We start from the raw sequence: 26043 nt of genomic DNA, 5'->3' as shown, positions 1-26043 counted from the left end.
GGTGCAGAAGATGTAAGTTGGGATGCAATAACGTACTCGTTAATTAGTATAGCTCTACGGAACAGAGTGTGTGTGGGACCACTGTCCCTCTTTACACCGTTTGAACAGCTGAATGAACAGATAATGAAAACACACGCATAGCACGACTCGTAAATGCAACAAGGGTTAAAATTATCACACCATGAACATTGAGCAAACTTAAGGGTAAGAATTGTGCAGGATAAAAAAGCGTTGCAACACACACACATCGAGAACAAACAGCTTTTCCATTTGTTTGTTTTTTATTGTTGTTACAGTATGAGGACACAAAGAAAATTTTGGTTTTGAGTAGGGCGATGTGTGTGGAGAATTTCTTTCAAGTTAGTTCTATGCCGAGTGCTGCTGATGGGTTTGTTTGAAATTGAATTAACAATGCACTAAGAAGAAGCTAGAGTAACAAGGCGAAACGAAAAAAAAACGCACCCGGTTGAGAAAATGGCGCCATAGGTAGGAGAATACCAGGATATGAGGACATGTTTGACCTGTGTAAATGAAGTGACCATATTTCGGACAAATGGCGGCAAGCCGGAAGGTGCTGGGATAGCTTGCTAGCTGCATTTGATATTTGAGTGAGAAAAAAATGCTTTATGTAATTTATAATTCGTTCTTGACAATTTTGAACACAGAGATCCCTCATATAACTTACAGCGATGGACAATAGTGTAAGACCACTTTTACATCAGATTTTATAAATATATAAACTGTAGTTTTGGGGTGGTCCGGTGGCAAAGGCGAGAGCGACACAGGTCAACACCGGGGATTATATCCCATCTAGACCGTCTGTCCGTACGCAGGACTGATTATTCAGTTACGGGTAAAACCAAGTCACAGAAAGCCAAAAATGACAGGCCAAAACCTTTCCAGGTTGTAGAACCAAAGCAGAAAAAGAAGAAACTGCTGCTTTCGATACTTCCACTAGGATGATTTGGGATAACCATACCACAAACTGGTAGAAGCATCGCCAATCTTATTTTCTATATTATCTTTTTCGTTCAAAAATGATCGAGCTATTGCACAGGAATTAAAAAACAAACCTAACTAAATGAAAAACAAGTTACATAAAAATATATTTTTTCAACAGTAAAGCTGGATTGTGTTTAGTTTAAAAATAGAAGGAGGGAATGCAAAAATTAGTATAAAATTTTGTTTGAGTCTTAAATTTAATGAATAGTCCTAATTTATTGTACAGCCATATTTTGACCATATTTTCATGAAAATGGTGAAAAGTTACTCAGAACCGATTTCTTGATTGATCAATTGATAGGACCGTTTTCTCAAACTCTTCAACTAAATTTTACAAAGATAACTAAGTCGACTCGTTAAAAAGCAACATTCATCAATTCTACGAATAATATAATAATTAGGTGATCTTATACTATTGTCCATCACTGTTTATATCCTATGTTTTGTACACGCTGCATTCAGCATTTGTTTTTTGTAATTCTTAAGCACACTGGGATTGTCCACATGTAAGCGCAACGACAGTACGAAACAAGCTATGTATTACGAAACAAAACTCTTCAAGTGTTTAAATGATCAATATTTATAAATGCATGCACAAGCTAACTACTATTCCAGCACCAATTCCAGGAAGCCCACAACAGACAAGTGTGCGACCAGTGTGTAAACCCCAAATTCAAATTGCATCCAAACGAAGCTGCAACCGAAACCGAAACAAACATTCACGTACCGCGGCAGTTGTGGGAAGGAAGGAAAAACTCGTGAAAAAAATTAAAAAGGTGTTACATCATTCAGCAATATATAAAAATCTATAAAACTAATGCAAAAAAAAGATGATAAACTTCAAATTTTGATATCCTTAAGACGAATAGAACACAAAAACCTTACAACCAATTTAGAAAATGGATAAAATTAATGGGGAACGCACAACAATAAGACAACGGGAGTTGGAAGTTGGGTGGCGATACGGTAACAAGGGGGCGGAAAAGCACACTATTAGTAGACAGCAAAACGACCGAAAAATACGGTGGAAAAGAAAGAAGATCAAGCCAGAGCATGGAAAGGATGATAAAAGAGCAAACAAACTAGAGAGAGAGAGAGAGAAAGAGAGAGTTCGATACAAAACGGAAATGGTGTTCTATATTTTCTATTTATTTTTTTTTACTATACAAATATTTTTTTTATTCCAGTTTGGTAAATAGCTTGCACATACAATTCAAATAGGTACAACATACACAATTTAACATTATTCCCAGCGCGCGCACGTGTGTGTATGGTTGAATTATGGTTTTTGTTTTGTCTATGTGAAGGTAGATATGTGTATAATGCGTATAATTACAAACATTAATTTGACGTTAGCTCGAATAGCGCGTTGCTAATAATGATCGGTGTTAGATTGCTTGAAATGGCGTAACAACTTGCAAACAAAAACTAGTTGAGGGGGGGAGAGGAGGTTTATTAGTAGGTGGTAACCGATTTAACAATTAACGTAAAAGCAACTAATTTGTACGACTATTTTTTTAAATTTGTCGCCTCGTCAAACACACACACAGCCATGGTTAATAACAGTAAACGAAGTTTGTGTTTTATGCTAAACAATCAGTCATCATACACCTAATACGGTTTGTGTGTGTGTGTGTGTGCAGTAATTGTTGCTATAATAATAGTATAAAAACTTAGTCCTGTCTAGTTGTATCGCAATCGTACAAAAGATAGTAATAAGCCCTTTTATTCTAATGTACGCTGTAAAACTATTCACAATACCCGAACATAAACTGAGCATTAGAATACAAAGACGACTTTACGCTTTAAAAGCCACAGTTAGACAAGAATTAGTGATGGAATGAAAGAAAAAGCGCCAATTGGTTGGTTTTGATTGATACTTGCATAGCTTTAGTCGTGAAGTAACGAAACGATCAACGGTGTATAGGAGATAGAGACATAGATAAAGAGAGCAAGAGAGAGAGTGAGAGCGTCATGCATATTTTTTATGTATAATAAGAAATAAATTACACGAAATGTGATTATGGTTCCTAGCCCCTAATAAAAATCATGTTCACTTATAAGCTAAGTATTATAGTAAAACCTATTTAAAATTCAGTAACTTCAATCACCCATTTACATTTGCGACAGTGGTGCACGTGTACTAACATACAAAATGAAACAAAAACCAATGAAACCGTACAGATGTTTTACAAAACCTTATCAAGTATTATAATATTATAAATTCTAACAGCTAGCTTGTGATGTTAGTTTGTAACGATTCAGTCTTTTTTTCAGTTAAGGGTTTCAGTCTTTCGAGTACATATATTCGTCATGTATTTTTTTTATTCAATTAAACAAATAATTAATTTGAAATTGCGGCTTTAACCCGTAATAATACATAAATAATAAATCAACAAATAAATGATTACGGTTAAAGATGATAATGCTTAAATTTGTTTAAAGCAAACTATTACACACCGAGCACGCCTAAACTACTACAGCTATTAATGTTTGTCCATCCTGCGAGATTCTCACGCGTTAAGGGTTTTTTTTATTTTTCATTTAAAATTTCTCTTTTTAAGCATATATTACAGCATTTAAAACGCTGCTTTTATTGGTATGAGTTCGTTAGTCTCAACACGATTGGAAATGGCATGGCATCCTGTGTCACACCTTGGGTGGTGAATGGTTACGAGTTGCTAGTTGAAGAAGGTGCTTGTGATTTCAAAGACACATTTTTTTGCCCTGTCTGTAGGCGTATTGTTGTCATTTACTTCTACACACCCGAAGAAGAATCACGGAAAGCATCGCAACTACTATCCGGTACTTTTCGCCTACGGGAATATAGAGAAAGTTAGAGCTTTCTTTCCCGAGCGTGTAATCTTAGCCGTGAATTGTGAAAGTACGAGGCTTTGTACAATTAGGGAGCCGGAAGTAACAAAAATTCTCGCCGTATGGAGTATATCATGCAAGGAATGGTGAAGGATAAAAGGCATAGGCAAAAAAGTCTATACAACATTAACACTAGCAATGTGCAATTCATGTAAGATCAATTTCAAAAAATTTAGTATAATACAAATACTTAAAACACATCGGAAGCAATATTTTTCGACCGGAAAAAGGCCTACAAAATCCAATCAAAAAATGCCTTCAGCCAATCATTCATCATCCATTCGGCGATAGCAAACACGTAGCAGCAGTACGTCATCCTTCGTCAAATGGAAATGAAACGAAAACTATAGCACACCCCCAACAGGAACGAATATGCCAATCCATTGAGTATCGTATGCTAAGCTCGTAAGCTTTTAAAGTGGAACCGCAAACGTGTGGTGCAAAAGAGCGGACAGGAAAATGCTCGTCATCGATGTAATTTTCTTTCGCATTATAGACGCTTCAGAGGCGAACCTTACCCCGGCTTGGCTTGACGAATGTTTTAACACTATCGTTCCACGAACGTTCAACAAAAGCGTTAGTCGTTTTCTGCTTCAGTGGTATAATTTTGGTATTGAGCAGGGTTGAAGTGTTATGGGCCCTGTTACTATACTATAAAACATATTTTGCATATGATGGAAATTTTCTAGAATTTTATCACAAATTCTCCGCACACGAATCGGCGTAGGCTCTACCGGCTTTAAACACAATCGCGATGCACTCTAGTGCTGCTAAGAGCAACAACGCTCGAGTGCTCGATAATCATTTGCGTCAACGATCCGGATGACGACGCACAACAACCCATCGTCCGCAGCCTGTATATACGGACACATCTGCCAACAGGCGGGATTTCGGTGCTGTTCGAAGCCCACACAGTCGATGACCGCGAGGGTCATGGTTGTTGATTTTCATGTTCCTTTATGCTGCTGGTACATTAAGCACACTGTACCACAATTTCAATAATAAACATAGCCTCTGTAAACGTTGGTGTGAAGTAAAGCAGCACACCGAGCACAGCATAAACGTGAATTACGACGTAGCGTAGCGTGGCTGAGGTTACTGATGTTACTACCGGTTGGAACATTGGTCCTTTTTTTGTTACTTTGGCTGTGTTGTTATGCTAGCCTTACGAGTGTTTTCTTAACACACACGCGCACACAGAAAAACGGACACGAAAATGTACCGAGAACACAGGGCACTGTAGAGTACAACATTTTGAAGATTGATACACTTGGGGGATTCCTGTCGCAGTCTTCAGAAAGTAAGAGAATCCCTAGCCAACACTCGACACACGGATGTCGGGGAGTGTTGCGCGCCATTTGTCAGATGATTGAATTTTAATTTCATCACTCATGACATTTATGGGCAAATTAAGCGAAAGTATCTGGCACGCGTTGCGAAACCGAGACACTAATGTTTGAGTTTCTGAGACGATCTAATAATGCACACTGCTCCCATATCCCTTATCAGCAATTCCAGGCACGTCCACACGCGGCCCAACAGACGCGCCACGCGTGACAGAAAGGGAAAGAGAGGTCACACGAGTCACGATTATGCCCTAGTCAAACAACACCACACCGACCGAAAGGCGGTATGTTTTCCTTGAACGCCGCCAAAAATCAAGCCTATGACGAAGATGTGAGGTACCATCATATCTTTCCAGATGATGGCCAGACACCAATGCACCACCATCGACAACTTATGACATCGATTTTCTAAACGAAATGACAAAATAGCATCATATTCAGACCATCAGACACACGGTACGAACTGATCGCCGGGAAGTGCCTTAAGAGCATCCTCGCGTTCTACTATCAAAACCCAACTGGTTCAGCACTGACCGACCCGTCTGGTCTTATCGCATTCTTCCAACGTAAGTACGCATGGGCCAAGAAAGATAGTTTGATAAACACCCGTCCCGGATGTTCAAGAAAAGCGTCGTAAAATAACACACACCCCATAAGATGTCCTCAGCGAGACAGGGCATTCGAACGCTACAGTCCCATAAGTCCTAAGTAAATCTTCGATAAAGACCGTCCATGCGGTTACGCGACCCTTCGTAGCACCGACGAGCACGCTACCAGGAAATTCCACACAAAAACTCCGACCACATCTCGCGCCTTCTATTTGTCCTTTTGCGGACTAGTGGACTGGGCGCAGTGTGCAGGCACACAGGAAGATAATAATTTTGTTTAACTTTCCACGCCGGTTCAGTCGGTCGGTCATGCCAACGGTCCGCTTTTAAGAAAAAAGGGATACCCAAATGTAACACTTTTGTAGATCGCAATCGTTGTTTGGAAACACGTTTTGTTAGCTTTGGCGGTAGGTGAAAGTTTACTCTAGCCGAGTTTACTCTTACTGATATCATCGTTGGGCCTGCATTGGGAGATATCCGGAACCCAATAGGGCTCTAAAAAAAGAAGAGTATTCTTATCAGTATTTTTAACGGTAAATATTCTATTCTCAAATTGGATTTTGATAGCGTGTTTACGTACAAGAAGTTTATTCTCGAAGTAATACGTAGGTAAAGGAAAATATTCTTATCACTGTTACAGTGGAGATAAGTGTGGCCATCAGTAATTAAAAAAAATCTAAGAATTTCGAACGAATCTTAAAGTTTGGTGTTGAAGAAGTTATTGCTTGGTTAAATCATACGCTAAAAGGCCACTAAACTACCAAATATATTCGTAGCGACAGCTGCCGAAAGATTTAGGTATTATTTTATGGTGTTTGCACGCTTATAAACCAGTATTACTTCGAGTTCTACGTTTCCCGACGTTGGCACACATGGTTAGCTCGTGGCGTTCTTTTTTAGTTTTATGGGAACTATATCGCAACCTCACAAGCAAACCCGAACGGTCCACAGCTACGTACAAGCATGACGATGATGGTGGTACTTGGGGAGCGCTCTAGGTGGTGGTACTTAATTTAACTGCCAATGAATTATTTAACCTTTACCGAACTGGCATTCCTCGCGCTTCGTGTTCCAAACACTGAGCTGAAGCGGTAGTGTTCGTTCACATACTCACAGTTTGCAGCGCAAGACTTCACCCCTAGCGTAATGAATTTCCCTGAAAACAATCTGAACCTCAGCAGTATGACGGCGATACGCGCGCGTCTGCAACGGCTGTAAGGGATCTGGTTTCCAAAGGGTAAAAAATGGAAACCTCGTACTCGGGGGCTGCTTAAGAGTATTCCAGGGATATTATTAAAGCAAAAGAGGTTTAATTTCAAACTGGGAGAAGGTACGCGAAGGCGCTCCAAAGGGTGAACTCCTACACAAATCCCAAGGATTAGAAAAGCTCCACCTGCGTAGAGCGAGTGAGAAAGAAAGTCTGACTGGGCTATATAGCCAAAATGATCCTTTTCTTTCTTCTCTAAACACATCATAATGTGAGTAATCCTTTAGCCGCCAAAAAAAGACACAACAATCCACCAACATATGTACACGCGGCGCTCTTGCTACCGGCGGATCAAGCTTTTCCAGCACAAAACATGCTAATGTGAAATTTAAATTGCATTTTCATTATTAAACATGAGCCGCCTCGCACAGGATATCTGTTCTGAAACTGGGCGAGCCTGAGTGGCTGTGCGCTATTTTGCACCGATGACCACGAACCAGCGGGAGGAGGGCATCGACTTTGACATTTAATATTTTTGTGGAAATTAGAAAATTCGTGTTTGAACAAGCGCCCACGACCCACTAGCCCAAACATGACATCCGGCTTAATGCGAACCGAAATGTATGCATACGGGAGAAAAAAAACACACACACACACACGCACTCATAAGCCGATAAGATTAGCAGCTTATATGAAACGCTCGTTAGCGCGCAAATTAGGACACACTGGAAAACGTTTGGACGATCATATTACGGAAGCTATCAAGAACTAAAGAACATTCTCTTCCTGCAATGGACGATGGTATCATCCGTTTTTGATCAATTCGATATGTAAGGCCACGCGGTTGACAAATAAAATAATAACGGAAGGGTGGAAATGGGGAAGTGTTGTTAGAAGAAACAAGAAAAACTTTCCACTAAAAGCTTATACATAAACGTAGATACACACACACACACACAAACGCAAACCGTAGTACTGGCGAGTATAAATATTTAAGACATACTCTCGAAACTTGTCGGCGCAACATCTAGTCCTGAGGTGGTTGTTTGCGGCTGGGCTAGAGCTGTTTAATGGCGAGAGTTGCTCCTCTGCAAAAGCGACGATGCAGGCTAAACACGACTGTGCCGGATGGTATTCGACCTAGTTTTGCGTTAGAGGCGTGAAGGTACTGTTGATACCCCAGTTCCAGGGTAATGTACACGGTTTTATGTAGAATATCTGTAAAGACGGAAAACAAACATAGATACTCGTTAGTACAAACGAAGTTCAGGTGCAAAATGTTGGGAAAATTCATATAAATATTGGAGAATTATTTCAATAGTTAAATTAGATGCTTTAGGAAGACTCAGATCACCTGATCGCTTTTGTCAAGAATAGGACTTGCGCTCTCGAGAGCCAAAATACGATTTTTCTCCTCTGCTCTAGGCCTAAAGTTCCATTGTTCACGATTGCTTCTAATATGGGCGATTAATCTCCCCTATATGAAGGTCATAAATTTCAATCCTCATTATATTCCACTTTAGCACTCAGAAATGTACTCCAAAGGAAATCGTTTCTTGAGCAATGTTTGTAATTAAAAGCATCTGACCCACACATAAAGAACACTCCTCAACCAAAACGACCTCCCCAAAGTTTCAAATACACTTAATGGACTCTTGTGCGAAATTATACTGCTTAATATCACCAACCACGCACATATACATACTCGCACACCGGCGAATACATACATCCATTAGTGCGATTAAAGCTTAATATTGATAACATCCTTCAACCTTCATCATCATCATCCTAAGCTGTCGTTGCCAGAGACTCCAACCGAAGGCAGCACAGAGGACATGTGAAGGCAGCTCTCACACACATCCTGTTTTACATCATGATTTGTCTACCAGGGATGCTTCTACGCGTTCGCTACCATCACAGCTCAGCGGTACTTGCAATTAGGAACATTTGCAAAAGGAAAAAACACATCTACCAATATAAATGTGAGCCATGGGTAATCTCTCCCTCTCTCTCGCTTTCCACCATCGCATCCCTTAACAGGACACAAATTTTTGCTTCCTTCCGGTGGAGGAAATTTAATTGAAAATCTTCTTCCCACTGCCCGTATACGGTGGAGCTCTGCTTCTTATCTCCCACAAGGGCGCTGGCCTGTGTGTTCTGTACTTCGGCCTACAAGAACGCAATTTCACAACGCAACCAGCAGCTAACAGGTGCCACAGAGCGTGCGGGAGGATAAGGTAGGATGCTCGTTCTTTATTTTTGAGAACGGAAAGGACGAGAAACATACCACAGCGGTTCCAACTTGTTGGTTGATTTGCCACAAGGAGGATTGGATGTCGTAGGGCATCCAACGACCCACGCCTAGGCTACAGTGAGACACTCCAGGCGCACTTTTACTTTTCATCAGACCGAACGGAAGTGCCTCTCGAAGGATGTGAAGTGGCACGCGGCTGATGTTTTAAATTCAATTATGGAAGCTTTTTCTCTCGCTCTCTGTTTACTTTTGTGTGTGCTTCTTCCTTTCGCTTTAGACCTATGGCCTGGGCTTGGGCCGTTTTTTTGGCAGTGAGACTTTCTTGCTATATTATGCTCAGTTTATTTACTTTGCTTTATTTCAAATTCAGTTTCTTAAATGTTTCCCCCTCCTCATCTTCAATTCTAAGGACTTTTTTGTAAAGATCTTTTGTTACAGTTTTTTCAATTTTTTTTTTAGAATTTTCTTTAGCAAATTTTGGCGATTTTTCATGTCTTTTTATAACAACAGCTAAATAAAATAGTAAGAGTAAGAGTTTTAGACAGCAAAAGTCACGGACACTTATCTGCAACATAGAACACCATTTCAAAGCCAAAAATTTCCCCAAAAATCACACAAACCATTGGCTTCCGGTTGCTAAAATATGTAAATTTAACTGCAAAAAAGGGGAAACTATTTTATATTATTATTCTAAACTGCACGAGTATGCCCCGCCATGCCGAAAGATGGCAATCGAATAGTCTTAAGCAAGCGATAGGCAGTGAAGTGTTATTTGCATATTTTGCTTCAACCAACCAGCCAGGCTTAACCAACCAACCAAATTTAAGTAAAACCCCAGCTTTTTTTGCTTGCGCTTATCTTCACGTTTTGCATATTTCGTCGAGCAATACGAGAGGTTCGACTGCTGCCGCCTCGACGGTACGAACTGTCGATAAAGAGCTTCCGACATTAGGGAGCGCAAGAAATTATGCAAAAACAGATGATTGTCGTGCACATATATAGACTTAGTTCCCCATTTCACTCCACGATATCAAGCGAATTGTGATCCAGTAAACTTTTGCACCCAAGTAGATAGCTTTAAGTAGATGGAAGCAGTGGTGCTATTTCTTGGAATAAATTCGTCTATCGCTCCGTACACGTTCGGCAAGCGCAAGATAAAATTGAAACACATCACAGTAAAGGGAACACGCACCATGTCAGCGAGAGATCTGAACCAGCATAAAAGACGGGCACAGAGTATGTTGAATTTAATTATTCATTCAACCACCTCCCTCGCAATCTTCCCTCCTGTGCCTTCCGTGACGGACGTTCAAGCTTCGTTTCTTCGCACACTGGATGAAGCTGATTAATTAAAGTTCTCTCCTGCCGAGCGCAGCAGCAGGACAGATCTCCCCCAAAACAACAACAGATCGAATGATTCAATAAGTAACGAGAAATGGTTGCTCATCAACAGCACTGGCAGCAGTTAGGCGTTTATTGGTACCGTTGAGTCATGTGCAATTACCATCTACCGAGGACGAGAAACTGACAGCGCTGCAAGGGTAGGTTTAGTGTGGCACTAAAATGCTATCGGCAGCAGACCCCCATCAGTAGTACCCCGGACGATAATTGGTAGCTCCAATGATGCTGGTCACTTTATTGAATTAAATTACAAGCGAGTCATGAAGGGTGTGAAGATGATCGTTTGATGATTATTGAACCCTTATTTGCATCCTGAGACTCGTGGCCTGGTCTTATGAAATTCGCTCATGGTTACTAGCTGCTGTGAACAGTCACAGCTAGCCTATATAAACCTCATGTGAAGAGCAAATAAAGTGAATCACTTTCGCTAGATGCGTTGAACATATCAGCTGCGATAAAAATTTGATAAAATTATGTACAGCGATACGTAGATTAACTTTCCGACCATATCTTTCCCTCTCCCTTTTTACCTAGGAACAACGTAAGGAAAACTCCCAAAAGCTCAACTCCACAGCTGAACGAGCCCAAAATCCCAGCCAACGCACGCATGACGGCCTCCCGGTGGTGGAAGCTTCTATAAACGAAAGATCGGAGGCAACAGAGCGTCAACTTTCATATCAGGTCCGGCGGGCAGCTGTCGGTTGCAGATAGAGCTCGAAACGCGGCAGCAGTAGCAGTACCAGTCACTGCTATATCCTGGTACGGGCTGGTAAAGTTCCGCAACGAGGAGAAAAACCTCACCAATAAAAAGAGGAGGGAGAAAAAAAAATCAAACGTGAAGCAATTTCGTTTTTCTCAGTACCTCACGGTGAGCTGGTGGAAATTATGCTGGAACGGTGACGGCACAGGGAGGATATAATAACTTGCGGCTTGTGGGAAATCGAATCCGGAATGGGATTTCTCACTCACGCTCCACTCCAGCCGGTCTGGTACACATACGAATATGACCGCAAATACGATTTGATCATCGTCAGCCATCACACACCATTATCATTACCAATCATCACATCATATCATACGCGTCTCGAAGCGTCCCTTATCCTTCGAAAAGGTATGTGGCACACGCGTTTTCCCGTTTTTTCCACCCTCCGTCGAAACCCAATACGCTACCAGAGGAAAATGTTTTTCTTCGCGCACACACACGCACACACATACTATGCGGGTAAGTTCAATTATCGACGGCAATCATAAAGCGCGCGTTTGGGGCGTTTTCCTGTCTTTTTTTTCGCCGACTCGTACGTACCATCATAATAATTTCACTTTCTGCTGCATGAGACAGGAAGGAAAGCGAACCATTTTCCTTTCATTCATTACTACATCAAAACTGAGTTTCCTTTTTTTTGTTGATTTTCCTCCTCACACACAGCCTATCGTGTGGAAAAATTGCTTCCCATAAAGCCTGGTTTTGTTTTGTCGATGTCACCAGATTTTTTGTTAAAGGAACCTTTAAAGTACCCCCCATTTGTTGGAGCTTGGAAGGAAGTGACAAATGCTTGTTAGCTTCCGACACCGTTATACGTGAGAGGTTGCTCAAAAACGAAGCACTTAAATGGGGCCCACTTTTCGACGCTTCTGCTCCTAAAATCTAATTCCAAACACGAACAAGGCTTCCTGCCGTTTTTCGCTTAATAGAAAAAAGAAAAACGTTTCCCTCCTACGTGCTGACCTTTTTTTTGTTGCCCTGTTTGCGGAAGTGATTTCATGCTTTTTTTGTTCGATAATTTCGTAAGGACTTTGAAAATGGAAAGAGTTCTAATTAAAATTCGAAGAACACAAACAGAGCCTTAACTGTTGGTTTTGCAAAATCCCTTTTTTTACCATATAAAGCTACGGAAAAGAAGCGTACAACAGTACAATAAAACATATTTGCTGCTTATCTCTGTTGGTAAGCGTTTATTATTTCACACTTTTACAAAGAAAAAATAAGAAAAAAAGATAAACAAAAAGGTTTAAACAATTTTTTGCCACATTATACAACCGTCAAACACATTTCACGATAAAATAACAAGTTGTAAAGAGAAAATTACTTACTCAAAATTTCAAACACGCTGCCGCTAACTGCCAAATTGAAAAATGTTCAAGCTGTTGGTAAACAACCGTCGACTGACGCTGTCAAAGCTGACAACCGAACGGAAGAACCGGTTCGTGTTTGCAACCGGTTCGAGACCAAGAACAAAGAGAGAGCGAGCGAGAGCAGATTTGCGACCCAGAGCGTGAGAGAGAGAGAACGGCAGCAGCTCGTCCGGCATGACACGATCGTAATGTCAGTGAGTTTATCGCGTGGTCGCCCAGTGAAGGCGAAGCAACAGAAATAAGCAATTCACGTTGTGAAATAAACGCCCCAGAAAAACGTAGCATCTGTACGTGAAACGTGAGTGCGTTACTCGTTTGCGCTAGAGGCCATTGTTTGTGATCCAGCAATTGTGTTAATTCCATTGCAGCAGCCAGAACAGTAGAACGGAACCATCAGCAGCCAGCAGTGTACCGTATACGCCAATGCTCTCGTCTGTGTAGTGGTGTGCGTGACAGGGGCAAAATGTCCGGCCGGGGTTCGACTACGCCTTCAGTGCGCCGCCGTTTGGAAAATAGCGATAGGGAAAGTTCCGATGAAGAGGACACGGTGCCGGCGAACGTACAGCATAATTTGATCAAATCGGAGCCCGGAACGAGTGGCCGCAGTGCTAGCAAACACGATGTTGACAATTCGCCCGATGACAGTGGCAGCTCGCGTGGTGAGGCGGATGGTTCCTTTGTCGGTAAAATCCGATCAAACTTTTCGAGCATGCTAAACATTTTATTACCCGTGCGTCAAACCAAGCAGGAGGGAAGTGAATCACCAGCCCAAAAGCATACGGAACGACAGTCCGATGTGAAGAATGAAGCGGAGCTATCGGTGGATGTGAGGAAGCGACCACACTCCCCGAACGTAGCTGCTGAAGCCGATGATGCCGGCATCATCAGCTATGACCGTACTTACGATACGATCACAAAACGACCTCGGCTACGAGAAACGGCAGACGCGAAGCCTGTGAAAAGCACGCGCACTTCATCCGATATGTTCCGGACGCTGTCAGCACCATCGTCATCGAGCGTAAATCGTCGCCTCAGTGGGTTCCTGGGCAACTCGGTCTACAGAAAGCGAATGCAGCAGTTACGCAGCGGATCGACCCACAAGACGCTTTTCGGTTCGGCGCAACTTAAATCCACGACCAGTGGAAGCGATTCGGTCGCATCTTCCCAGCGGCCATCGTTTAATAGTTCCGCGGCAAAAATATCAAAATCGTTAAGCACCGGTTGGATCGCGCCCGAGTACGGAGGGTCCTCGTTTTACGAAGGTTTGACCCGTTTCGGTGGTGCGTCGTCGGCCCGAACACTAGCCACCCACGGTCCACCGCGTCCGACCGTCACAGTGTTGATGAAAAAATCGAATCCACCACAAACGGTCAAACCGGCACCCTATACGCTGCCGGCCAAAGATGAAACGAAGGTGGAAAAAAATGCACCACCACCCATGTCGTACCCAGCGCAGCGAATTCTAGAAATAATGGATGAATTTGCTGCAAAAAGTCCTGCATCGAAACGCGCACTGGTGACACAGTCGAACAACAACCTTCGCTCACCAAGCACCTTGCAGATGTTGAACATAATCCGCATGAACGAGAAGGAATGCGCGCAAGAAACGACGACCCGAAAGCAGCCGACACCACCACAACCACCGCCGCCGACAGCTCCCCTGATGGAGTATACGCTTCCACAGCACGTCGATAAGCAGGCCACCAGCCCGATAGGTAAGCAAGACTCCACCAAATCAGCCGGTGGAAAGCAGATAACGAAAAAGACCCGGCTGCATGCGGACCCTATACAGGAACGCGATGAGACTACGGTCGAACCGATCCAGCTGCCAAATCTGCAGCTACCTCCGTTGATCGAAGGCTTGCCCAAGTTCGATTTCACTGTGCCGATGAAGGGCCCACTGCTCCCGGTAGATAAAGAGGAAGGATTGAAAAAAGCCACCAGCGTGAAGGATGATGATAAAAAGAAACGGAACACGCCGGCAGCACCACCAAGCGACATCCCTGTATTGCGTACATTTAATTTTACTTCCCCTTTGGTGTTTGGTGACTGCTCATCTCCGGCCTCCACTTTTGATCATACCGTGCCGGACCTGTCTGTACCGGAACCATCCACTCCCTTCATGGATGAAGTGAATAAGTTCGTTTTTGCGGCGCCTACACTGTTCAGTGATATACCACCACCGGTCACCGTCACCTATCCTGTGACCGATGTGGCTCCATTCACCAAACCGGAACCTTCACTGCAGGATGACCGTACGTTTGTCTTTATCTCGCCATTAGTGCTTGGCAACCCGTTGGAATTGACGGATGCGATTCTCGCGATGGCCACATCGTTCACATTTACTGCACCGGAACCCATGGAGAACACTGCGGACGTTCCAACGGTACGCTCGTTTAAGGAGCTGATGGCCGATTCGGCTAGCAAATGGGTGTGCGATGTTTGTATGATCCGTAACGAACCACATCAACAGACGTGCGCTGCTTGCGAAACTCCCAAGCCGACACCTGTGCCAAGCAAACCTAAAGCAGCGTCGCTTCCAGTTGCCACCAACATCCCCAGTTCTGCAAGCTTTGCCTCGATTGTCAGCGCTCAGTCGGATAAGTGGGAATGTTCGGCATGCTGCGTACGGAACGATTCCACTGCGTCGGTTTGCGTATGCTGTTCTGCGGAGAAACCGACCAAGAACACTAATTCTGGAAGCTTTGCGGCCATTGTCAGCGCTCAGTCGGATAAGTGGGAATGTACGGCTCGCTGCGTGCGGAATGATTCCACAGCTTCGGTTTGTGTATGCTGTTCAACGCAGAAACCGACCAAGAGCACCAACTCCGGGAGCTTTGCCTCGATTGTCAGCGCTCAATCGAATAAGTGGGAATGTGCGGCCTGTAGCGTTCGGAACGATGCCACCGTGTCGGTTTGCGTGTGCTGCGCCACAGAGAAACCGACCAAGAAGAGCACCAACGCTGGCAGCTTTGCCGCTCTTGTCAGCGCTCAATCGAATAGGTGGGAATGTCCGGCTTGCTGCGTGCGGAACGATTCCGCAGCATCGGTTTGCGTGTGCTGTTCCACGGAAAAACCAAAATAGAAGAAATCATGTGGGACACCTTTAACGAATAGAAGTGGACTTGAAGAAGCACGGGATGAATTTAAATCAGTGCCAGTATCACTGACCTGTAATCTTTCACAATACACGAATATTTTCCATATGATGGATTTACTTATCAGCTACAACAAAATTGGTGAATAACGCACGCTCGCTCGAAAATAATAACACAGTAAAATGCTTATTAGACAAAGAAGTACATTTCCAAAGCTAAACTAGAATTCACTTAGGTATGCATTTGAATAAAAAAAAGTGAAGCGAAAAAGAAACAAAAGATGAGCTTTGTGAGAGTAAAAGGAGACATGCAAGAAAGTGAAATTGAACACATGAGAAGAAGTTATTGACTTTTCGTTACAAAAAAGGAATTTTGTTTATTGCAACACATTTATCTATCGGAACGAAGGATATCAATGCAGCTAGATTAGATACATCTTTCCCATTACTATTGAAAAACCTCATTATAATCATACATGTTTATCACATACATTTGTAGTATTGAAATTGAAGTAGAATATGGGCACTAAATAAATGTTATCAAAAGAATCTGTTTCATTGCATCCCAAGAATTATTTAGCATTCTTCCATTCGTCATTGAAAGGTAAGGATTTTCGATTTCCACACATAACTTCCAAAACATCTTAAAAGCTTCGGAGAATCTCAAATTCACAACTCAAAACCGTACTATTCAACGAATCGTCCATTAATCGTCCGTTTGGTGTTATGTTTTGTGGGTTTCGTTATGTGATTGTTGGCTGGGGGGGCCGTCGCCCCCATTTCCTTGAAAAAGTTTTCCCCCGTACTGCTCGGGAAAAACATGTGAGCAGGGGATGTTTTGGTGATGTGAGAAGCGCATTTGTCTGTTTCGGGTTTGCACAACACACCGCCCTAATCGATTTCGTTTCCTGATTTCCCGAAGCCACGGTACGATTGCCAAAGCACTGTAAGAACGTTTGGGTTTGGGACGGTAAGCTCTATTCGATGGTCTCTTGGAAGAAAAACAAAACTGCCCTGTAAACCCCACTGCTGCTGCTACAACAAATGGCGCTCTCATGTCGGTGGTCGTGGTGGTGATGACCATTTCCATCAGCTTTAAGCTGATCGGAAGGACTACACGAGGAAAAAGGGAAGGGAACAGAAAACAGCGTGTTTCCAAACCCCCCAGACGACGCCATCCTTCGTCTTCTTTTCCAGTTCCGCAACAGCGTTAAATCATTTGACAGTAGAGCGAGAGGAACGGACCGATGCCATCTTTCCCATGCCTGTTTTCCAACACAGCACAAAATTCACTTTTCCACTCGGAACATAATGTAGAGAACCGTGTCGACCAACAGCCGAGGAACACTCTGGAGCGAAAGGAATGAGTTATGTTGGACACTTCCCTCATCGATTCTTTACCGTTCGACGTGTGGCTGTGTGGTGAGTCCCGCACGACGATATGTACTGCTACTGCTTTTGTGGAATGTTTCCACATGTCCTCGGCCTCGGTGGCCGTGTGGACGATTCTTTGGTGAAAGGGTTGAAATCCCATTAAAAGCTGCTTTAAGCAGGGCTGGCGTTTCAACACACAACAGGTATGAGGTTTCAGGTATGAGGAAACGGACATATCAGAATGGAGAATCTAAATGATGACGAATGGGTATCAGAACGAAAGGAAAACCTCCGCACTTTCGGACACAAAGGGAAACTACCCAGGAGTATAGCCAATGCATCGAGACAACGTTTGTAGAAGCCGTACAGGGGCGTTAAATCAAATTTCCATTCTCAATTTCGTATCTCGCTGCACCGAGACGGATTGAAATCAAATTTCATCTCTCTCTCTCTATCTCTCTCTCTCTCTCTCTCTCTCTCTATCTGGGATATGGTGGCCAATCTTAAAAAAAAACAGAACTTCCCCGGGAATGATGTTTCCCTCTTTGCGCTATACATAACTTGATTAGAAGGCTTGAGCTACATCTTAGTGGTAGTGTAGCTGAGTTTGTGGCCAATTTCACATCATTTTCAACATTTTGCTTTCCAGCACACGTAACACGGATCGAAATAAAATGTTCATAAAATATGAACACCAAAAACGGAACGATCCCCAGCAAGTGAGGGATGGCATAATATACACAGAGCCATGCAAAGGATCGTGTTTCGGAGCAACGGGCAAAGCCGCTGGATCCGATTGTGCCCCAGGCCACACGATTTTTAGCTTTGTGCTGTGTGAGTTCTATTCTTCTCCTACCCGGTAAATAATATGAAAAGGAATACGAGGAACAACCCACCCCGGTTCGCAAGATTTTGATGGCAGTTTTGGGTTCAGCCCGGAATCCTCGCAAATCCTCATCATCGATAAACGGTAAGCCGATGAGGGTTTTCCTTCCCCGTTTGGGTGAAGAACGTCGTCGTTCCGCAGCTTATATGTTGTTGCCAACTACTACTGCATACAACACACTACTGCAGGGACTCCTACTCCCTCCGAAGCAGCCACACGCACCATATTCCAGGGATCCTTTCCAGCCATGAAAAATGGAAGCGATTATTATGTTCCATTTGGCCACAAACCTTTTCTACTCCTGCCGGTCCGCAAACGAAGGCTTAGATAAAACGCCAAACAAACAAACAGCGAGAGTGAAATGAACAAAAAAAAACCGGGTCCTGAAAAAAGCTCGACAGTTTGAGCGAAAGGATAAGTCCCATCGAGCCCTGGGTGGGTTTAACTCTTTCGAAAAAAAATATCCGAACCTTCAGAAAAAAAATGATATGCATGGCATAGCTATATCCGGGAAGGTCCAACGTATTTAGATTGTTGAAATTATGTACTGCAGGTAGACCCCACCCCGGTGGTTGTTTATTCGCCAGTTTTGGGAAGTGTTCTAAAATCGGCAGCACCCAGCATTGACGCTGCAAGTAGAGAATTGAAACCGAACCTAATCGACCAGTAATTTTCAATCAAAATACATGGGAAGAGTTCTATCTTGAAACCTTATCTGGTTCTGCAGATGGAATGCGCTACAACCAACCCGATTCCGCTGCACGGAAAGGTGTATCGTTTTCGGGTAGCCATCAAGATAACATTCCTTTTCTCTCTCACCCCCCATTTTCGATTGTAAGGAAATGCTTTTGTTGGGCCAAAAACGCTGAAGGGAAGAAAGGGCATGCGGCACGCGAATTCTCTCCCCCCCAAATGCAATGCTTGTGTAGAAACACCGCCGGATGCAAAACGAATGTTGCCATTGCAAACCCCTTAACCGCCCTTGCTCTTCCCGGGGCACACGCGCCGGGTTTTCTGCAAAATAAACGACCGATCATTAATTGGCAACAGATGCATTGGAGTTTTGCAATGAGTTACGAATCCCATTAGAATGCAAAATTAGTTTGGCTGTAAGGAGGGAGGAATACGTTAAACAATCGAACGATTTACCAACGTGCTGGTGAGGAAAAGGTCTCCAACATATGCTACTTCGAATTTCCGACAGTAAAGATATTGAATATTTTATTATTATAAAGGGCTGTGGGATCTCCAATTATACCTCAGAGCTCCTTCCCACTAAGACCTTTTAGGGATATCAACTTTTAAATTGATTGGCACAATTTGCAGTACATATAGCCTACCTTTGGGCGGCCCGGGACAGGCGACAGCGGCGCCGGTCGTTACACTACAAGGCCGGGGTTCAAATCCCATCCGGACCGAGTGAGGGATGACTATGCAACTACGTGGCATCATTAAGTCTCGTAAGCCAGAAATGGCAGGTATGGCCTAAGAGATCGCTAGACCAAAGAAGAACAAGATAGCCTACCTTTAGGCGTTAAAAGTACATTCAACCCCTTAGTCAACGAAAGAGATAATATTAACGTTGACCGTTGAAGTTGCGAAGATCCGGCTCAAGAACAACTGCCAATGACCTCATCAAGCGTTCGTGAAAAACCCTTCAAAACCCCATCACATCCTGCGGAAATGGAGTGCTGTCCCAATAATGGAGACCAATTTTATTTCAGCCATCGGTATTGTCTTGGCACTACCAATTACCCCCCGGAGAATCCATCTTCGTGCATCAATACAACCACGCCACAGAGCACCGGTTACCGTGAGGCAAAATCACTGAACCGCACTCCAAAGCTCGCAGGGATGTACACTCTGCAACCTGCCCCACAGAGTTCAAGGTAGTATAATTGTTCGCCTTTAGTTTCGCGAGGCGCACACAAACGCTTGCTGTTCTTGTTGGTTGCTTTGGCACGATTTTCATCCCCGCGGTTCAGTGCGAATCCGACGATTATTCGGACATGAACTTTTCCGTTCCGGTCTGATGACCTTCGCAAGCACGACGGCCGCCACGAGGAGTATGCGAAGCAATCGGCGATTATCGAAACGAAATTCGCACTGTCTGGCCCGCATACCTTCGGGTGGTGGTGGCATGTCCGCGGGGTGTTGTTGTATCGTGTGCGTTAACCGAATATTATCACGTTGCATGGGAGGACATGTCCGGCACGACCGTTTTGCGGTCGGGTTCGCGAGCTGGATCGGTGCCGTCCGCCCAGATACGTCTAAATGTCACGAAAGCGTGCTAAAATGGTAGAAGAGATCGAGACAGACCACACAATAATCGATTTGGTTTTTTTTTTGTTTTTGGCCAAGCCAAACTATTCTTGGAATAAATTTTAAAGCAAACTGTTAAGCAAACTAGGATGAAGAGTGAAATTTTATACTTAAAATATTGTTGAACTCTACCTCCCATCAGTTCTGCCAATGGTTTCTTCCCTTTTTTTTGTGGTTAGCCAAACCACATCAAGTCGTTGAACTGCCTTTACTTCTTCCAAAATTTAACCCATCGTCAACCGGTTACTGAACTCGCGCATTAAGCATGTTCTCATGCATGAAATGCCAACCCGTGCCGTCAGCCACCAGGAGGCCAGACCAGGAGGACGACTGACTGACTGCTGCCAGCTGGCGAGCGGGCACAAGGATCTGAACGAACGTGGAACTTAACAACAACGTGAATGTCAAGTAGAAATTGCGATTGAAAAGACGTGATCTTGAGGGTACCAAGAACAGCTAGCGGAGAGAAGGAAAAAAAACTCCCAGCCAAACAAAATGTTTCACCATAAACATTTCTTTTCGGTTCTTGAATTTTCAATAAGCATTCTTCACTGCTTTTTCGACGTCATGCTGCAAGCACCAGGCAGAAAAAAAAACTCTGCAATCCACCATTGTTAAACCATTGGAAAACAGCCACCACACAACACACCGGAGCGATGAATTGAATGATTGTTTGGGGAAGCCGGAATCTTCGAAAAGTTTTCATGCCTTGCATTGTGCGGGGCGATGGAAGTACGGCTGCAATCGGGTTGTATAATGCTTCATTTGCTGCCCGAGGAGAATGGGAACGAAATTTGAGAACCGACGCAGCACTTTGAACGAAACGGTTTCCTCACGCTTGCAATGGCTGCAGGGCTGATAAGAAGCCCTATCACGGTAGGAGAACAAAAATCCCGAAGTCCCCTCCCGGATGTCTTCCTTCAAGAGCTGGCATTTCTAACCGAACTGCAGTATAAATGGAAGTGTCCAATGTACACGGGTGAAACAATAAATCGATGTGCTCTACCCGAAAGGTATAAATCCATCCGGGATTCGAAGAGTTCGGATTAGCTTATACAGCTTTTTGTCAGCTTCTTCGTCTCCTCGGTGATGTGCAGCTTGCCAACCAAGGCCAAACTAAGCAAATCCCGCAAAAGAATAAATGTTTTAAATATTCAACAGCATCAGACACACACCATCTGCTTATTGGGCGAGCTCCGTAGAAATTGATTGTTGCCAAGCTAGAAATCGTAATGAAAAAGTACAAAGCGACAAGAAACCACCCTAAAGGATGCCTCCGGACTAGAGGATTGACGACGACGACGACGGAAAATATAATTTCCCCCGGGAATGTAGGATAGGGGTTTTAATTTCTCAACCAAGCTGCCAACGGACGCGATATAGCGGTGACGTGATCCACGTTCGACCACCGCTGTTGTTCCTTACGACCGGGGTCGGGTTCAAACACAACCAAGTGCAGGCGCATTGCAACAAATCGCTCCCGGGACGCAGGAGAACGAAACGAACAGCAGCAGCAGCAGCAGTTGTGAGATCATCTTATTTCTAAAGGAAAACCGTTTGTGAAATGCTTTCAGGGCACATAAGAGCGATGGCAAGAAAAAGGTGACCAACCTTTCAACTTTGGCGTTTCTCTCCCGGCCAGCTCTCGCGTCGTGAATGTCACGCTGGTTCTGAAAGCTCCGGAACGGCACCGGAGGGTGTGTTAAGACGAAGTGTCAGAAGTCATGCTAGTTTTTTATGCTTTTATCGCTCGGAAGGAAAGGAACCGTAGCAAGACCGACTGCGACCGTTGTCTGAGTAAGTGACAGTTGGTTACAAACTAGAAGGCGATCCACGTAAAATGGTTTAGCCGATCGCTTATGTGACTTCATATTTTTCGGACCATCTGTCACCAAGTGATCACTGGATTGTTGTTGGAGAATCGCCGAGATCCCAGATTTTGAAGTCTCAGATATAATAACAATTAATACAACCAATACAGCTAACACAACTCAGATTTTACGTCGAAACCACAAGTTATGTACTTCGAGTTACTCATATCAGCTCTACACAGACATCAACTAGAACACATAAGGCTGTTCTGTGCCCCAAAAAAATGTCCGCAGTCGGTTCACCAGATAAGGAAAACTTCTTTCCTGACACGACTCAATCCCCACCATAGAAAGCTGTCAAAACTTTTCCAGCAAGATAAGACACAGTAATGGTCTCGGTTTCGTGCAAGTCTATCATGACGTGCTGCTTCACTAGACACTAGAATGCACTGAACGTCTGTTTCTTCATCATGAGTTGAAGAAATTAAATTTATAAAACAACGGCAGTAGTAAGAGCCGAGAATCAGTCCATCTACGAGGACACAGTCCAAAGTTTTTTTTTCGGGCTTCCACTGCATGCTCAAGAACATCAGGAGCTGCACCAGAACTTCTGCCAAACTCCCCATTTCACACAATCAAGAAGTCAAACGTCATGAATAATTAATGATACACGCTCTTGCCTAAGACTCTAGCTGCAATCGCTCACTTAACGCTTCTCGATTGGTGAAGTGGCAAGGTTCGTCCACCAAAAATCTAGCACACACCTTACTTTTAGCCACTTTTATTGCCCATTAAACTTCTTATATCATGCGGATTGCTAGGATTTTCCAATGCTAAGAATAGACCAAAGTTGGAAGAATTTGAAGTGGAAAACTTTTGATAGTTTTCCATCAACCGTACATGGATCGGTTTTTAGGGCTTTCTCGTAGTGCTTTGCCATTGGATGTCCTGCGGACGAGGAGCAGAGTCTCATGAAAAATATAACGCGGATAGCCTCCGAGGGATTACAGGCAGTTGGACATAGATGAAAACTTATGCTAGCATGTTGACCGGCCGTAATCCTACGAGCGGCGAGTCATTTCCCTTTTTCTCACCTATTTTTGCTTTTAATCTCCAAAAATGATCTCACAAGCAACTCGGGGGGGAAACAAGACTCGGGCCTTACACTTATCAACCTGGGCAAGTGGGTGCTCTACATTGAGCTTGAATTTCCGGTCTGTGATCCGGAGATGGAGGGAAAAAAACCCGAAAACGTTTTCATCCCAATCCGGTTCTAGTTCACAAAACTTCGCGCAAGGAGATAGAGAGCACATGAGCAGGAAGTGTAGGTCATACGAAACCGGAGTTACCAAAGTGTAATTGAACCCCCGAAAAGGAGAGCCCCTACAGCATCAACCACAGAGGGTCACAAAAAAACAACCAGGAAAGAGAGAAGGCAAAGCGGAAAACACCTGAAAAATACGTGCCCTTACTCCGACAAAGCCAACTGTTTGGCCGGATTTCAATTCACCGTGTGTCTTCCTTCTTACGGTCGGTGGTCGTGTCTCGTACCGGTCTGGTCCCACATCCCACAGGTGAACCAGTCGCCAGTTAACCTTTTGCGTTTCTTTACATCCTGTCTCCTGGAGGTTGTTTTTTTCCTTGGTTTTGGTTTTCTTTTTGCGGTCCAACTTTCATCGAATGCATCGGGCCAACCGGTCTTCTGTATGCTGCTGCATCCACCACCAGATGGTGATATGGTTGGTGAGGTTGCTTTGGTGAACTTATTCAACGCGTCTCGCATAAACCTTTACGGCCCGTACGTGACCGCTGGAGAGCAGCTGGTGATGAAGCTGAACCCGATCCAGCCGACTGCACCTGGAGAAAATGGAAAAAAAAATATTGCTTCTGCTGTTTTTTTTTCTTCCAATGCGATTCTCCTTTAGAAGGATCAATTGCATTGTTAGGAACACGTAGAAAGGTAACTACCATCTTTCAGCTCTGTTCTTTGAGTTCTGATCTTTTTCCTGAGACTTAGACAAACATTTTTCTAGGAGGCAATTCCGCGATTCGACACGCTTGTGAGAAGTAACATTAATATACCATTTTGTTGCTACTTTTCCGAACAATCTACAAGTCAGGATACTGCTTACGAAGCATTTCGGAAACATTCATTTAAGCGACAAATGAAACTATTTTTCCCCCTTACCTCTCTGCCACTAAAGACACTATTTTCATTTGCAAAATGTGAGTCATTCCTTCCGTTGCACTCTGGCAGGTTGTGCTGGAACAGGAATAAATACTTCCATCTTTTGAAAAGAAGCAATCTTCTCTCACAACAGCAGCACAACCACGGAATTCTACGACGTCAAATTGTGTGTGTGTACAAAATGCCACTAAAATTAAATTTTCCATCAGCAGTTTCTGTGCTTCAGCCAGCAAACCGACCATGCTTCCTCGGGAAATAAAGCCCCCACAGCACTCCAAAACAGCCTCCAACAAAACTCATTGCCAAAGCCCGAACCGAGAGGTTGAGACCAAATGAAAATGAGCTGAAAATGTTGTTCATGGTCCCCCAAACCCATGAAGTCGTAGGGGCCTTCTCGGTTTCGAAGGCAAAAAGAAGCCCCCCCCCCCCCCCCCCCCCCCATTCACGCTGGATGGTAACGCGTACCACACTTTTTTTTTTTGTTTTACCCAACCACCCCGACATTGTGATGCTCAAGGAGACGATTATAACGAAAATGATGATGATGATGAGATACGCGTCCAAGTTGGATGCGGGCTTCCAATCTCGCGCTCTCGGTGTATGCAACCGCATCGAAAAAGGTTGGAAAGCTGCCAGCCACAAACATAATCTTCGAGCCCGCATAAAGCACGTAATAATCGCGCGAGCGACCAGCAAATAGCGGTGGCAGCAATATAAAGGTCCGGACCGCCCATCTGCTTCCTCCTTTAGCTAGCTTCTTGATCAACGGAAATGCACACACACAGGAAGACGTTGGGAAAATAAGTTCTCTTTATCAGTTGTGAATTAGTTTTTCCCTTTACACGGCCATCCAGCATGGAGGCTTGTGGTTGCAGAGGTCAGCGATTTTGTGCATTTAAAATCTGTTTCTGACGCTGTTACATTTTACATCCATTTTATTAAGTTTATAGTCTTTAAATGACAACTTGACTGCCTTGTTGCACTGTCTACAAAATGTTGAAGAAGATATGAGCATAGATTATATTAAATAGTAAAGCAAAATGTGAACTTAATTGAATTTGAGGGAGTGCGTAACCCATTACAAGCAAATCTGTTTAGTAACTATTAAAGGAAATGTATAGTTAAAACAATGAATCTAGTTCAAAAGACAATAAAGGCTATTTTGTATTTTCGAACGATTTTGTCACGTCATTTGCATAACTTCAGGCGCTTAGGAGCATTTTTGAAGCCTGGATTCCACAATACATCGAACACTATTCCATCAGGACGATTCTATCGGTAAAACAATTTCACTTTTCCTGCTCAAAAAATCATCTTCCATCGCAATGCCAACGAGTGTTTCTCGAAGGAAAGCTCGAGAACGCAACAGATGGATGCACTCACCATACCTTAATACAGATGAGCAACGCTCCATCCCATATCGGAATGTTCCCGATGGCAACATGTTTGTCGTGCTGACTCGTACACGTACACGAACGTAGCCACACGCAATATACTAAAGCTCCACCACCACGAGCCAACTCGAGAGCAAACAAAATTG

General features: G+C 43.6%; 2 protein-coding genes across 7 annotated transcripts in view; one reads left to right on the top strand and one right to left on the bottom strand.

Moving 5' to 3' along the window:
- The window catches only part of LOC118506527 (putative uncharacterized protein DDB_G0291608), a 61950-nt gene that overhangs the window by 26829 nt on the left and 9078 nt on the right, over positions 1-26043 (bottom strand). The window contains exon 2 of one of the 3 annotated variants that reach the window (XM_036043780.1): positions 8041-8255. The exons of the other annotated variants lie outside the window; for them this stretch is intronic. The gene's annotated coding sequence lies outside the window, so the exon portion shown is untranslated. The remainder of the gene's footprint in view (positions 1-8040; positions 8256-26043) is intronic. 3 annotated transcript variants of the gene reach the window in all.
- LOC118506529 (nuclear pore complex protein Nup153-like) lies at positions 12963-16471 on the top strand. 4 transcript variants are annotated; one of them, XM_036043792.1, is made up of 2 exons: positions 12963-13112; positions 13194-16471. In XM_036043792.1, the coding sequence occupies exon 2, from the start codon at positions 13289-13291 to the stop codon at positions 15908-15910; it is 2622 nt and encodes an 873-aa protein (XP_035899685.1). In that variant the 5' UTR covers positions 12963-13112; positions 13194-13288; the 3' UTR covers positions 15911-16471. The 4 variants fall into 4 exon arrangements, with proteins under 4 accessions (XP_035899685.1, XP_035899682.1, XP_035899683.1 ...); XM_036043789.1 differs by having other exon boundaries at positions 12964-13123; XM_036043790.1 differs by having other exon boundaries at positions 12965-13123; positions 13197-16471.

Source organism: Anopheles stephensi, chromosome 2 (genome assembly GCF_013141755.1).
Source record: "Anopheles stephensi strain Indian chromosome 2, UCI_ANSTEP_V1.0, whole genome shotgun sequence".
Taxonomy (NCBI): Eukaryota; Metazoa; Arthropoda; class Insecta; order Diptera; family Culicidae; genus Anopheles; species Anopheles stephensi.
This window is presented reverse-complemented; position numbering and strand designations above follow the sequence as displayed.